This window comes from Salmo salar, chromosome ssa03 (genome assembly GCF_905237065.1).
Source record: "Salmo salar chromosome ssa03, Ssal_v3.1, whole genome shotgun sequence".
NCBI lineage: Eukaryota > Metazoa > Chordata > Actinopteri > Salmoniformes > Salmonidae > Salmo > Salmo salar.
The window spans coordinates 45869213-45884669 of NC_059444.1; the positions used below are offsets into that span (position 1 = coordinate 45869213).

At 42.7% G+C, this 15457-nt stretch overlaps 1 protein-coding gene across 2 annotated transcripts; it reads left to right on the forward strand.

The window, feature by feature from the left end:
• Nucleotides 1–8489: 8489 nt before the first annotated feature.
• LOC106600607 (baculoviral IAP repeat-containing protein 7) lies at nucleotides 8490–15457 on the forward strand. Of its 2 annotated transcripts, XM_014192100.2 has the most exons (9): nucleotides 8490–9121; nucleotides 9956–10055; nucleotides 10168–10246; nucleotides 10410–10455; nucleotides 10980–10991; nucleotides 11235–11450; nucleotides 12231–12296; nucleotides 12383–12607; nucleotides 12704–15457. In XM_014192100.2, exons 1-8 carry the CDS (start codon nucleotides 8572–8574, stop codon nucleotides 12583–12585), a joined length of 1272 nt encoding a protein of 423 aa, XP_014047575.1. In that variant the 5' UTR covers nucleotides 8490–8571; the 3' UTR covers nucleotides 12586–12607; nucleotides 12704–15457. The 2 variants fall into 2 exon arrangements, with proteins under 2 accessions (XP_014047575.1, XP_014047576.1); XM_014192101.2 differs by lacking the exon at nucleotides 10980–10991 and having other exon boundaries at nucleotides 8491–9121.

Sequence of the window (15457 nt, forward strand, 5' to 3'; positions counted from 1 at the left end):
AGCCCCGTCGATAAGAATGGGGGCATGCTCGGTCCTCCTTTTCCTGTAGTCTACAATCATCTCCTTTGTCTTGTTCACGTTGAGGGAGAGGTTGTTGTCCTTGCACCACACGGTCAGGTCTCTGACCTCCTCTGTATAGGCTGTCTCATCATTGTCGGTGATCAGGCCTACCACTGTTGTGTCATCAGCAAACTAAATGATGGTGTTGGAGTCGTGCCTGGCCATGCAGTCATGAGTGAACAGGGAGTACAGGAGGGGACTGTGCACGCACCCCTGAGGGGCTCCCGTGTTGAGGATCAGCGTGGCGGATGTGTTGTTACCTCCTCTTACCACCTGGGGCGACCCGTCAGGAAGTCCAAGATCCAGTTGCCGAGGGAGGTGTTTAGTCCCAGGGTCCTTAGCTTACTGATGAGCTTTGAGGGAGCTATGGTGTTGAACGCTGAGATGTAGTCAATGAATAGCATTCTCACGTAGGTGTTCCTTTTGTCCAGGTGTGAAAGGGCAGTGTGGAGTGCAATAGAGATTGCATCATCTGTGGATCTGTTGTTGCGGTATGCAAATTGGAGTGGGTCTAGGGTTCGATCTTAGTCCTGTATTGATGCTTTGTCTGTTTAATGGTTTGTTGGAGGGCATAACGGGATTTGTTATAAGCTTCCAGGTTAGAGTCCTGCTCCTTGAAAGCGTCAGCTCTACCCTATAGCTCAGTGCGAATGTTGCATGTGGCTTCTGGTTGGGGTATGTACGTACAGTCACTGTGGGGACGACGTCTTCGATGCACTGATAAAGCCAGTGACTGATTTGATGTACTCAATGCCATCGGAAGAATCTCGGAACATATTCCAGTCTGTGCTAGCATAACAGTCCTGTAGTTTAGCATCTGCTTCATCTCACCACTTTTTTATAGACCGAGTCACTGGTGCTTCCTGCTTAATAGGGCTAGGCATCCCGCTAGCGGGACAACATCAGGTGAAACTGGAGGGCACGCAATTAAAATAAATAATCACAAAAATTATGGATATTAAACATTTAGGTACATATAAGTGTCTTAAATTCTTAAATTCTTGTTAATCTAACTGTACTGTCTGATTTACAGTAGCTATTACAGCGAAAGCATGCCATGCGATTGTTTGAGGATGGCGCCCCACATCAAAATATTTTTCCACCGGCACAGGTTTCATAAATTCACAAATAGTAATTAAATATTCACTTACTTTTTGAAAATCTTCCTCTGATTTGTCAATCAAAGGGTCCCAGCTATAACATGTAGTGTCGTTTTGTTAGATAAAATCCTTCTTTATATCCCAAAAAGTCTGTTTAGTTGGCGCCATCGATTAGTGTAATCCACTCGTTCAATATGCAGAGAAAGGAATCCAAAAATCTACCCCTAAACTTTGTTTCAACAAGTCAAAATACGTTCCTATTAATCCTCAGATACCCTAAAATGTAATCAAACTATAATATTTCTTACGGAAAGAAGTATGTTCAATAGGAAACCGATTTTAGCAGGTGCGTCCTGTCTTCATGGCGCGCTCAAACACAAATTTCCAAGACTGTGTCCCTGTGTCCCTGTACTCATTTTGGAAGTTACAAGCCTGAAACCTTGAACATAGACTGCTGACACCCTGTCGAAGCCATAGGAATTGCATCCTGGGAGCTAATTTCCAGTATGCCATTATACTTGCCATTGTAAGAGCATGGTCTCTCAAAAAAAAAGAAAAATCCTAAGGTTTTTCTTTGGATATTCTCCTAACATATGTATTGTGTTATACTCTCCTACATTATTTTAACATTTCTATAAACTTCAAAGTATTTTCTTTCCAATGGTGCCAATTATATGCATATCCTGGCTTCAGGGCTTGAGCAACAGGCAGTTTACTTTGGACATGTCTTTTAGGCAGAAATTGAGAAGAAAGGGGCCTAGCCCTAATGATTTTTTTTCTTGTATGCTGGAATCAGGAGGATAGAATTATGGTCAGATTTGCCAAATGGAGGATGAGGGAGAGCTTTGTACGTGTCTCTGTGTGTAGAGTAAAGGTGGTCTAGAATCTTTTTCCCTCTGGTTGCACATTTAACATGTTGATAGAAATTACGTAAAACTGATTTAAGTTTCCCTGCATTAAAGTCCCCGGCCACTAGGAGCGCCCTATACAGCTAATTAAGTGCAGTTATAGTGCCAGCATCGGTCTGTGGTGGTATGTAGACAGCTATGAAAAATGCAGATGAAATCTCTCTAGGTAGATAGTGTGGTCTACAGCTTATCACGAGCAAAACCTTGAGACTTCCTTAGATATCGTGCACCAGCTGTTGTTTACATAAATGCATAGGCCCCCACCCTGTGTCTTACCAGAGGCTGCTGTTCTGTCCTGCCGATAAGAGTGTATAACCCGCCAGCTGTATGTTCTTAATGTCGTCATTCAGCCACGACTCGGTGAAACATAATATATTACAGTTTTTAATGTCACATTTATTTTCCAGGGATTGAACGTTAGCTAGCAGGATGGAAGGCAAGGGCAGATTAGCCACTCGTCACCTGATGCTCACAAGGCACCCTGATCTCTTTCCGCGAAGTCTCTGTTTCCTTCTCCAGCGATTAACAGGGATCTGGGCCTGGTCGGGTGTCTGTATTATATCCATCCCGTCCGACTCATTGAAGAAGAACTCTTGGTCCAGTTTGAGGTGAGCAATCTCAGTTCTGATGTCCAGAATCTCGTTTCAGTCATACGAAACGGTAGCAGCAACATTATGTACAAAAGAAGTTACAAACCATGCAAAAAAACAAACAAATTAGCATGGTTGGTTAAGAGCCGATAAGATGGCAGCATTCCCCTCCGAGCCCTCACAGTGCTCTCTTCATCAAAGAACAGTAGCATGGATGAAGTGAACTTCTTTCCTCCGTCCACCATACAGGTCATTCGACATGCACCAACCACTCCATCGATGTCTTCAGTTATATCCTCTGCCTTTATTTCTTGCGCCACCCCAGAAATAACCCCTTTGATAGGCGCCCTGCTACGAAAATCTATGTAGAAAACATTCCACTCTGATGTCTTTTTGAGTCTTAACACACGCCTCTTCTGCTCTGCAGACAAACACACTTCCTGTGAGTCTCACCGACTCCACACTTTCTTCCAACACATTCCAGATTTTCCTGGAGACGTTAAACGGATTTCCCAAGTAGCATTCACCCAAAACCCTGACTCCAACCAAAAACAAGTCTAGTGGTTTCCTATTTTCCAACATAGCTTTACTTCTCGTTTCCCTTTTTCTTCACCACTGTAAGCGTCTCATTCTCACTTTCTGTACTCTTAGTTTTACTCGACTCACTAGCAGTTTCAATCAAAACCTCAGTTTCCGCCATCTTCCATCCACAGCCAGTACGCAAAAATGTACTGTACACCCAGTGACAAGTTATGGAAAGTGTATGAATATGTAGCCCTCTGCAAAACATGTGCGATACATGACAATGAGGGGCAATAATATAAATAAATTGTTAAATGTTGCTGTTATTGTGATAGACACCAAGACAGCTACAGGAGTCACATTCAGACACTGGCCATGTTCCTTCTAATTTGCCTGCATGAGCGGATGTGCAGCCCCCCTCGGACTGCCGCAAAGATGCGCGAGATTGCACTTCACTCAATTTTCTACAGTTTTCCTGTTTAGTTAACACTATCAATGTTTCACTCTACTGTGGGAAATATGATCAAATCAATGCAATATTAGCCACTTTCAATGTGATATACCAAAACAAAACGAACTATGCAAGATGGCAGAACACATTGGAGTAAGATTCTATTGCATTGACAGGCACGACTCAGACCCGTACTCTACACAGACCGGTGCACCATAACCAATCAGAGCTGCAGTAGGCCTACGTATATGCATAGCCATAGCCATATATGGATCTGTGCCATTTACTTTGAACTGGGAAACAAATATGGCGGAAGTGGACGATGAAGTGGATTCTGAATCCAACAGCAGTAGAATCAATTGGAATTGGAAAATTGGAATTGGAGAATTGGAATTGGAGAATTGTCCAAAAGAATGGAAAATGGAGCAAAGTAGTGTACAGTGATGAGAATGACCCTTCGTATCTAGTAGGAGTATGGCTTGTTAATGAGGAGCAGCTGGGCAGAGTACCAATCTGGAAGAAACCATTTGAGTTATCCAAACTGGTGGAGAAAATACTGGGTAAAGTGAAAGCTGGGAAGATCACGAGAGCCGGGCTTGTTTAGAATGTTTTATGCAGCTGAAGTCGGAAGTTAACATACACTTTAGCCAAATACATTTAAACTCAGTTTTTCACAATTCCTGACATTTAATCCTAGTAACAATTCCTTGTCTTAGGTCAGTTAGGATCACCACTTTATTTTAAGAATGTGAAATGTCAGAATAATAGAAGAGATAATGATTTATTTCAGCTTTTATTTCTTTCATCACATTCCCAGTGGGTCAGAAGGTTACATACACTCAATTAGTATTTGGTAGCCTTGCCTTTAAATTGTTTGACTTGGGTCAAACGTTTCGGGTAGCCTTCCACAAGCTTCCCACAATAAGTTGGGTGAATTTTGGCCCATTCCTCCTGACAAAACTGGTGTAACTGACTCAGGTTTGTAGGCCACCTTGCTTGCACAAGCTTTTTCTGTTCTGCCCACAAATTTCCCATAGGATTGAGGTCAGGGCTTTATGATGGCCACTCCAATACCTTGACTTTGTTGTCCTTAAGCCATTTTGCCACAACTTTGGAAGTATGCTTCGGGTCATTATCCATTTGGAAGACCCATTTGCGACCAAGGTTTTGCTTCCTGACTGATGTCTTGAGATGTTGCTTCAATATATCCACATAATTTTCCTACCTTATGATGCCATCTATCTTGTGAAGTGCACTAGTCCCTCCTGCAGCAAAGCACCCCCACAACATGATGCTGCCACCCCAGTGCTGGTGATGGTCATTATGGCCAAACAGTTCTATTTTTGTTTCATCAGACCAGAGGACATTTCCCCAAAAAGTACGATCTTTGTCCCCACGTGCAGTTGCAAACCGTAGTCTGTTTTTTTTATGGCGGTTTTGGAGCAGTGGCTTCTTCCTTGCTGAGCGGCCTTTCAGGTTATGTTGATATAGGACTCGTTTTACTGTGGATATAGATACTTTTGTACCTGTTTCCTCCAGCATCTTCACAAGGTCCTTTGCTCTTGTTCTGGGATTGACCTGCACTTTTCGCACCAAAGTACGTTCATCTCTAGGAGACAGAATGCGTCTCCTTCCTGAGCGGTATGACGGCTGCGTGGTCCCATGGTGTTTATACTTAGTATTGTTTGTAGAAATTAACGTGGTACCTTCAGGCGTTTGGATATTGCTTCCAAGGATGAACCAGACTTGTGGAGGTCTACAATTTTTTTCTGAGGTCTTGGCTGATTTCTTTTGATTTTCCAATGATGTCAAGCAAAGAGGCACTGAGTTTGAAGGTAGGCCTTGAAATACATCCACAGGTACACCTCCAATTGACACACACTCTCATTCAAATAAACGCATACAAGAACACACACATACATGTAATAGTGCCAGACATGCACACAAACATATACAGTTGGCATTGCTGTTATGATTTTAGTTGTCCTTGATGTCCTCTGTTTTTTATTTATTGTTTCGTAGTTTTTGTATATATATTTTTTGCATTGTTGTTTGCTGTATTCTTCTGTCTTTTTCTTCAGTGTTGAATTCAATGTTGAATGTTTATCCTTTTAAGCTTGGAAAAGAGACCCTAAAACCCAGACTTGGGACCACACACCCACTCCACTGAATAGCAGGCTAGTGATTGCTTTACAGTTAGCCACGGATTCCTTCCAAACCACTCATTGTTGAATTTGCGATTTCCAACTTGTTGTGTAATGTTTATATCCAATGGCTGATGAGCACCAATACGTTTTATCGATAATTTCTCTTCATTAATTATCTTCATATGACAAGGATTAAAAAGGACTTGCCAGTACATTGTCGACTTGATTTAATATGATGACTGCTAGCATGCTAGCTAAGATCAGTCCAATCAAAGCTGCTGTAGTTATAATTTGATTTGACATAATTTTATCTGTGGCCAATGACCTTGAGCCTTCTTGGATGGGCACTTCTAATGTAACTCTATGGCAGCACCCAAGGGGCTTGAATTTTCGACCCTTAGCTTTGGTGGTGACGTAGTGTGCCCATGAGTGACAGAACACTGAGCCAATCACAGCGCAACTAGAGAACATTACCCCTATGCTCCTTATTTTCCATTGGCTACCCCACCACCACAGAAAGCACTGAGCTAGGCTGAAACACCTACATTTTGGAGCTGCCTTATGCAAGAAAGCAAAAAAGAGACTAAGTTTGTATGTGGCTTTATAAACTACATTTTTTTAAAACAATGTTTGCAAGCTGATATGTGACACGTATCAATGCCAGAATAACATGCAAAACAGGCATCCCCCCAAAAAATAAGTCTAGCAAGCAACACAGTTCTGGGTGTGGCTGGTGCTGAATCAAGGTGAGCGCTTTTCTCCATGATGGATCGCATAGCTGTCTATTTGTGCGCTCTGTTCACAACGGTCTATTCCTAGGCAGGGAGTGAGTTTCAAGTTTGTGAGTTTCAAGTTTGGGGAAGTTTACAATTTATCCTACCATTTCTACCGATCTGCGTGATAGTTATGATTTTCATATGCACATTTCCATGGAACAGTTTAATTTCAATAATCACGTTTTTGTTTCTCAAAATCATTTTCATGTGGTTAATGATACAAATCAGAATTAAAATGATAAAAATCTAGAAGTAAAAATTCCACTGATGCGAGAGCACCAGCCTCTGCCATATGGACCACCACATTGATTCACCGTAAGCCATTGTTGGCTAAAGAAATGAGCCCATGGAACTAAGACAAATCTTAGGCCAATGTAGCAGTAGGCCTATAACTTCCGTTGTCAACTAAGTAAAAATACATGAAGTTGACAAATTAAAACAGAAAATATCCTGATGAAAATGCAGGTTCTTTCAGTCACATTCATCTCTTTACCCAGCCTGCCTCCCTCTTTCTATCGCAAGTGAAGTGCAACATTGTATCAAGTCAATCAACTGGGTCTGTATACTGTATATGAAGGTCAGGTCTGAAGCTGTTGCATCCTATTCTGTGCCCTCAGAGTTTCCCACACCAGCTCGGGACAGACACAGCTGTTTTTGCGCAAAGGGAAGCGTGTTCAGGTTTCCACTGGATATATGGAATCCTCAGAGCATGAGATTTTGCTCTTTCACACCGAGGCCTGCTGATTATCGAGGAGTGTTGGAAAGAGGAACTACTGTGAGGAACTATTATCATTCACAAGGAATACAAAAAAAAAGATTTTGTTGACTTATTGTGTGAGTTGAAGAAAAATGAAACTTTAAAGTTTATTAGTGGTGGTGATACGTGCAGCAGGTCAGTTAGTCTACTTGCATGCGTGCTCATGCGCGTGTGCGCCCCGTCAACATTAGGAGGACAGAGAAACCAGACACGTTTATTGCTCACATGGAGTGCTCCAAACAAAATACAATGACAAAATAAACAAATTATGGTAGGAAATACACCAAAACTTGTTTCTCACAAGTATAGCAGGTTGTGAACTCTGCAACCAACCTTCCACTCAGAGAATGAGAACATAAATGACTGTAGGCCTAATTAATCCATGCATGAACAGAAATGTATGTAACCAAATGATGGGATTAACGGAAAATGTACTACTGGTGACAAATGTAATGGGGAGTTGATCAAAATAAAGAATCAATGGGCAAACAATTAGTACAATAAAACACTGAATTGGCATGAGACAGCTGAGCACATTAAGGAGAGTTAAGCGCATTCTGGAAAGAGACATGCCAATATCTTCACCACACCCACCTCCCCTTGTTCTTATCTCTGTTAGCCACCTAGCCACCTAGCTAACGTTAGCCACAACAAATTGGAATTCGTAACATATAATACATCTTGCAAATTCGTAACATACGGTACGAATTGCAATTTGTAACATATTGTACAAATTGCAATGTGTAACATTTCATAGGAATTGTAATTCGTAACATATCATACGAAATGTTTGATGGACATCTATAAATGAATACATACCATACGAAACGTAACATATCATACGAAATGGATGATGGACATCTATAAATTAATACATACCATACAAAACGTAACATATCATACGAAATGTATGATGGACATCTATAAATGAATACATACCATACAAAACGTAACATATCATACGAAATGTATGATGGACATCTATAAATTAACACATACCATACGAAACGTAACATATCATACTAATTGGAGTGTTTCAGATTTACATTTACTACATCATGTCTACCCATGAGTACAGATTGCAGCTGCGAGGTTTGACCACATGGGACGGACTGCTTTCTGGCATCTGTTGAGTGAGTTCTGGAACGCTGCCCGATGTGCCTTACTGCGCAATCCCTTCATACAGCTGCAGGGAATATATGTCCAGCACTGTGCGCTCCGCGCTTCCACACGCACAGTCCACTATGGAACAGAAAGGGGATGACTGGCACAGGACCGAAGGAAAAAGAAGACACCACAAGTTCCAGGATGACGGGTTACAGGAGCGAGATGCTGTATATTCTGGAGAAGCCCCAGATGCGAGGCGAAGAGGAGCGGCTTCGAACTTTTGAAAACTGGCTGAGGGACACACCAGTCACCGCGGGGAACCTGGCCAGAGCGGGATTCTATTTTCTGGGGCCCGAGGATAAGGTCCAGTGCTTCTGTTGCGGAGGGATCCTGAGGTACTGGGTCCATGGGGACAGTCCGATCGTCGAACACAAGAGGCACTTCCCCACCTGTAGTTTTGTGCAGGGTAGAGCTGTTGGGAATATCCCGCTGTTTGTCGTTTCCGGGTCCCCTTCTGACTCAGTAGACGGCCAGCTGTTGAGCCAGCTCCAGAGGATGACCGTGGACGACCAGGGAACGGCCGGGCAGGCTGTCTACCCTGAGATGGAGTTAGAGGAATCCCGGCTCACCACCTTCCACAACTGGCCCACGGGTGCTGCGGTCCAGCCCGATATTCTGGCGAGGGCAGGATTCTTCTACACAGGTACGCAATAGTCATTGTTGATGGTGACAGTGTGTGTTGTGAATTGTTTCTGAATTTCTGAACTTTTCTCAATTCTGTTGGGTACGTTTAAAAACGTACTTCTTTCTTTTGGTTACCTATAAAGTCCCATTAATGTTTGTTGAAGCTTTGCTTTTGGATATAGTTAAGCACACCGTGGCAATTACGCATTTGCTATTTTATATTCAGAAATAGCAGGGTAGTGGAACAGTGGTCACTACGAGTTTCCAGTCTTTGTGTGTGAGTTCATGTGACAATAGTGACGCTGAGTCATGTATTTGTGGACAGAAAAAGCTGGACAGGACTCGGACTGCGTAAAGGAGAAAATACCATCGCTGTAATGCTTAGACTGTTGTGGTATTTAAAGCTTTTGAAATTAAAGCGACTATGAGAGAGAATTAGAGAAACTACTTTTCCTTTGTTTGGAATTCAGTTTTGGAAATACAATAATACAATCCACATCCTCACAGCAGGTATGTTTTGGGTGTGTATCATTGTGAACATTTGTCTCATTGTGTTTGTGTACACATGGACAGCAAACACATACTGTTTTCTGTCTGTGTGTCTTGTATGCATATGTGTGTATGTTTGTGTGGGTGTGAGTGTATTTGTATGTATATGTCCATGTGTTTGTTTATTTGTTTGTTTGTGTGTGTGTGAAAGCGAGAGAGAGAGGGAGAGGGAGGGAGAGAGGAAGAGAGAGAGAAAATGTGTTCTTTTACTGTATGTCTAATATTCAGGTAAACTCTTTGTGTCAGTGATAATGATACGTAAAGTGCTGTGATAATACTTGGTCTGTGCCCCTCACACTCCCAGGCCACGGTGACAACGTGAAATGCTTTTACTGTGACGGAGGGCTGAGGAACTGGGAACCTGGAGATGACCCCTGGCAGGAGCACGCCAAGTGGTTCCCACGGTAACACACAACAGCACCAACACACACAACCTGTAAAAAGGCATTCTGTAATGCCTTTCACCCTGTGTCCACGGTGCGGCTGGGTCAATAGGCTACTTCTTTCTTTCCTCAGATGTGACTTCCTGATCCAGACAAGAGGACGTGACTATGTCAGCAATATCCAGGCTACCCACTTCCACAGAGAGACTGTGGTAACTACCTTTATCCCTCAGTGTTGTCCTTCACTCTCATACATTGATATACCAAAATCAAAAATCATTTGCATATTCATAATGTGCCATCATAACCGTTGTGGTCGCAGCAGTGTGTTAGGGCACTTACAGAATAAATCCTGAGGGTGGATTTGTTTTCCAGGGTGGATCACAGACACCGGTGTCCCAAGAAATTACTTCAGAAAATGGTGAGTCCCAGAATACAAATTAAACATTGAAACTTACATTACATCCACTTCATTCTCTTGACCATCCCCAAATGAAATTACAGGGTAATCCGCCCCATGTGTTAACCTGTGCTGAACAAACACAATAAATATGGATTACCTTGGAAACGAATACGCTGCTTCCCCTTGGCTGCAGACTAAGAGGATGTAGTATTTCATAAGTGGGACCTTAATCATGTGAATGTAGCTGGATAATCACAAATACGGCTTGTTTCAGCTGTTTTAGAGAACAGGCAGAAGAACAGATGGATCCCTCAGTGGTGCTTTTCAATTTAGCTATTAGAGCATAATTAAAAAGTGAATTTCTTCTTGTGGATAAATGTGTGTCAGAGAGGTGATGTGGGGCCCTGGGTCGCCTACTCTATCGAGTCACACACCCTGGGGTACTGCTCTCTCTACTGGGCTGTTTATCAAATGATAGAATGCTCACACTTGTCATCACATCCTGTTGCTGAATCTGCACTGCTATCCATCTTTTTTTACAGGAGTGGGAAAAGGTAATTGCTTTTGCTTGAACACACATATCTCTTTAGGTTTTCTCATGGAGAGAGATTGCCTCGGTTAGAAATCATTTTTTTTTCAGCGCTATTTCTTTTCAGTGAAACTCTCTCTATATATTACTCTATCTTTTCCCCCACTTCCCACCTAACACCTGTCTTCTTTTTTCTCTCCCCCACCCTCTATTCCTCTCTTCCCTCTTTCTTTTGATCCCTCTCCCGGCATCTCCTCCTCTCTGTCAGACGTGGTGGGTGGTCTGGGCACACCCTCAGTCATGCTGTCTCCTGTGGTCCAGACCGTGCTCCAGATGGGGTTTGAGGCTGGCCTGGTGGAGAGTCTGGTCCAGACCAAGTACCTGCTGACCGGCCAGCACTACACCTCCGTGTCTGACCTGGTCACTGACGTACTGGCTGCTGAGGAGGAGGACAGGACCAGGGGGCTGCAGAGCAGAGTCCAGGGTGAGGATGGTGACCATGATAATGATTATATTAAGAATGATGGATTGGATTTACATAGAGCTTCCTGATGCTCAAAGCACATTGTAAGGCAATTACAGAAAAACTGCAGTCACTTTCACGTGGAAACTTGTTTTTGGAACACTTCGCATGTGATCACGTGTTCACATGTGTAGTTTCATGTTATCACATGTTGTTTTACATGTTGTCACGTTATCACATCAACTTCACATAAGATCACCTGTGATTACATTAAATCATGTTCTTGAAACACTTCACGTGATCACATGTGAAATTCATGTATTTTTTCCATATGGGTGGAAATGGGTTCTTTTAGATAGGGCAAATGTCTAGGGATTAACCCTTACTAACCCCTGTGAGCCATACCCAGGCAGGTGCTGCTAATATATACCCTGGTAGTGGATGAAGTACTTGTCTTGAGGTAGGGACCAGCAGATGGTTATGGGCTGGGAAGAGTCCAGGGACCCACAGAGCTGGGGTAAAGGCCATAACTTTAATAAACAGCCTAAACCTTTGTAATTACACTTTTACCCTAGGGGGTGTCCTAAAAATAGCCTGCTGAGACCAATGTTGGTATTTTCAACTCTGATGTTGACCACATTCATATTTTAACCCTTTGATATTCTCGTGCATCTGAATTGATTGGATTGACACCGAGAAACAACAAATGGAGACTCTTGTTAACGATGTAAATAAATCATGTTACTGTGTGTAACCATGTGTCTCACCCTTGTTTACTGTTTGTATTTTCTGCCCCATCAGAGCCGGTGGAGAGACAGGGGCCCAGTGCAGGAGGGGTCAGGACACAGACACCCATCAGAGTAAAAGGTCAGAGGTCATATTACACACACACACACACACACACACACACACACACACACACACACACTTGTAAATTCATGTTTGTATTTCAGCAGTGGGAGACCCCACCCCTGAGGAGCTCCTGCGTCAGCTGCAGGAGGAGCGGACATGTAAGGTGTGTATGGACAAGCTGGTATCCATCGTCTTCATCCCCTGTGGTCACCTGGTGGTGTGTAGTGACTGTGCTGCCAGCCTGCGTCACTGCCCCATCTGCAGAGCCACCATCAGAGGCAGCGTCCGAGCATTCATGTCCTGAGAGCCACGTACAAGACCCTTGTGTGAGTCGGAGTGTGCATGTGTGTATATTTGTATGACAAGATTGCCCTAAAGTATACCTAATACACCAACACACAATACCCTTGTTTCACTTTTAGGCTTTTGTTTGCCTTTGACAAATGAAGAAAGATTCTACAACCCCTCGGGGCGGCTCATCTTTCTATAGGTGCTGTGAGAATTGTGTGAAAATGTTCCCTGTATTTTAGATGCCTGACAGATCCATTCTCCTAACCTCAACACTGCTCCGCTGTTGATTTGCCCTGCTCAAAATAACCTCCAAAATCAAAATGGCTTCTTTTTGGCTGGAATAGAAGTTGTTGAATATAATTTATTTTAATACAGTAAACACATTTCCAATATCATTATTGGTGTTTAGAGATCAACTGGGAGAGCAAATGTATCAGTCCAACTGCACATCAGATTACAGTTAGTATTTGTACAAAATTGATTAATCCCTAAAACAAATGACCCAGAATCGGATTATTAAAAGTACCCATCATTTTGCCTCCCGAGTGGCGCAGCGGTCTTAAGCATCGCAGTGCTTAAGGCGTCACTACAGACCTGGGTTCGATCCTGGGATGTGTCGCAGCCGGCCGTGACCGGGAGACCCATGAGGTGGCGCACAATTGGCCCAGCATCATCCGGGTTAGGGGAGGGTTTGGCTGGCCGTGATGTCCTTGTCCCATCGCACTCTAGCGACTCCGGGCCGGGTGCATACACGCTGACACTGTCGCCGGTTGTACGGTGTTTCCTGCGACACATTGGTGCGGCTGGCTTCCGGGTTGGGCGAGCAGTGTGTCAAGAAGCAATGTGGCATGGCAGGGTCGTGTTTCGAAGGACGCATGGCTCTCGACCTTTGCCTCTCCCGAGTTGGTACGGGAGTTGCAGCGATGGGACAAGACTGTAACTACCAATTGGAAACCACAAAGTTGGGGAGAAAAAGTACATTTTTTATTAACAAACTGCTATTTACACAATTGAACACAGCACAGGTTTGGACAAATATGATTACATAATTGAGTCACATGAAGAGGACTACAGAGGACACAAAATAAAGAGAAATACAAAAAGCTTTCCCCCTCACTTTCCTATACAAAGAAAAACAATTATCTACAAAGTGGAGTTTTTTTTCAGTGGTATCCATTACACGACCACAATAGGCTCTGACTAACTAATGCCAGGTATGGCTCTTCCATTCCCTGTTGCAGAGGCTGTATTGCATTGAAAGGAAAAAACTGTTCCTATAAATTAAGATATTTTAGGTGTCTAAACATATTTTTTTTTATCAAGACAATGTGCAGTGTGTGTTCACTGTTGGTAATGATCCTGGTTACAGTTAATAAAGTGTATCTGGTCCTTTGTTCATAAGTATTGACAGGCAGCCATGGCTTGGTATTGATACGCTTGGGGTTTATTCATTGGAGTGCAACAGAGTATTACAGATAGAAATGTAATGCATAGAGTTGGCATTATCTATGACAGAATGATGTCTATTGCACAATACATCTATATCTGAATCTTCTGTAACGTTGCACTGTCCTGAAATGTTACATTTACATCTCAAATTAAACCTTATTCCCTATATAGTGCACTACTTCAGGATGTCATTTGGATCAAGGTCCATAGTTTACCATCATTATTTTTGCACCATCACTGAAGCCACTACCACTGTTCTGCAAAAGCATTCATATGAAGCCAATATCAGTTGAGAGACAGCTGTGATTTGATATCATCAGCTCAGAAGCCTGTCTATCAAGCCCACAAGGGGATAAGGTGTGGATCAGGTACTGGAAACATGAGACCGAACCAAATTCCAGTCTTCATATGTGCTGTGTTCAAGGCTCTTTTGATTAAGTAGAAAACAAGCTTTGATTTAACAAGGGTATTCATCACATTCATGCCACAGCAGATTGCATCAAGACAAATGATGCAAATAAATGTAGAGGCTTCAGTTGGAACAAAGAAATACATTTGTTCTTCTGAATGGCGTCAAGTATAAGACTGAGTGGATAACATGGAGATAAAGAAGTATACAGTGAGATATAGGCATACATACATGCAGGGTAGTACACTGGACCTTCCTATGGGGTCCAGTAGGCCAATGGAACATAACCTAAACGGTTTATTATATCTTATCAATCAACACTATGCCATGAAACCCTAAATGACAAAGCAGAGGGCTTTGTCCAGAACAGAAACCTATTCAGTACATGACTACATTCAACAGCAGGGGGCAGTAGTGGTACACAGGAAGATTAAGGCAGAAGGTGGACAGTCCAGGTAGATTAGGTGCTCTTAGGCACAGATCTAGGATCACTTGCCCCTTCTCAAATCTTAATGAGGGATGAACCACAAAACACACCTTAGATTAGTGTCTAGTGGCAACTCCATTCTACTCATAAATGGACACAGCCAAAGACCCAGGCAGTTACACACTCTGTAACAGAAAGTCCAAATACTCAAGAAATATCCCCCATCTTAAAGTTTGGACAAAATAGTTTGTCTATTGGAATTGTGGGATATCTGCTCCCCAACCCCACAGCGACCCAAACATACAATAGATTATTACCGTATAATACAGAATATCCACGGTTATCATACAAAACCCATTCAAATATGCTATGAAAAAAAAACAATTAAAATGTATCACAGTTTAATCATCGACCTATAGATGGAATGATAAACAGGTGGTGTACAGTATGGCTCGGTCTTCTTGCTTTGCTATATTTGTGCTACTTAAAACCATTTACACTCCATTCAATACCTTTGTATGCCATGGAGGGGAAATGTAGACAAACTACCTCTCATATCGCATACTATTTTGGATAAGAAATACAGTAGGCCACAGTGTA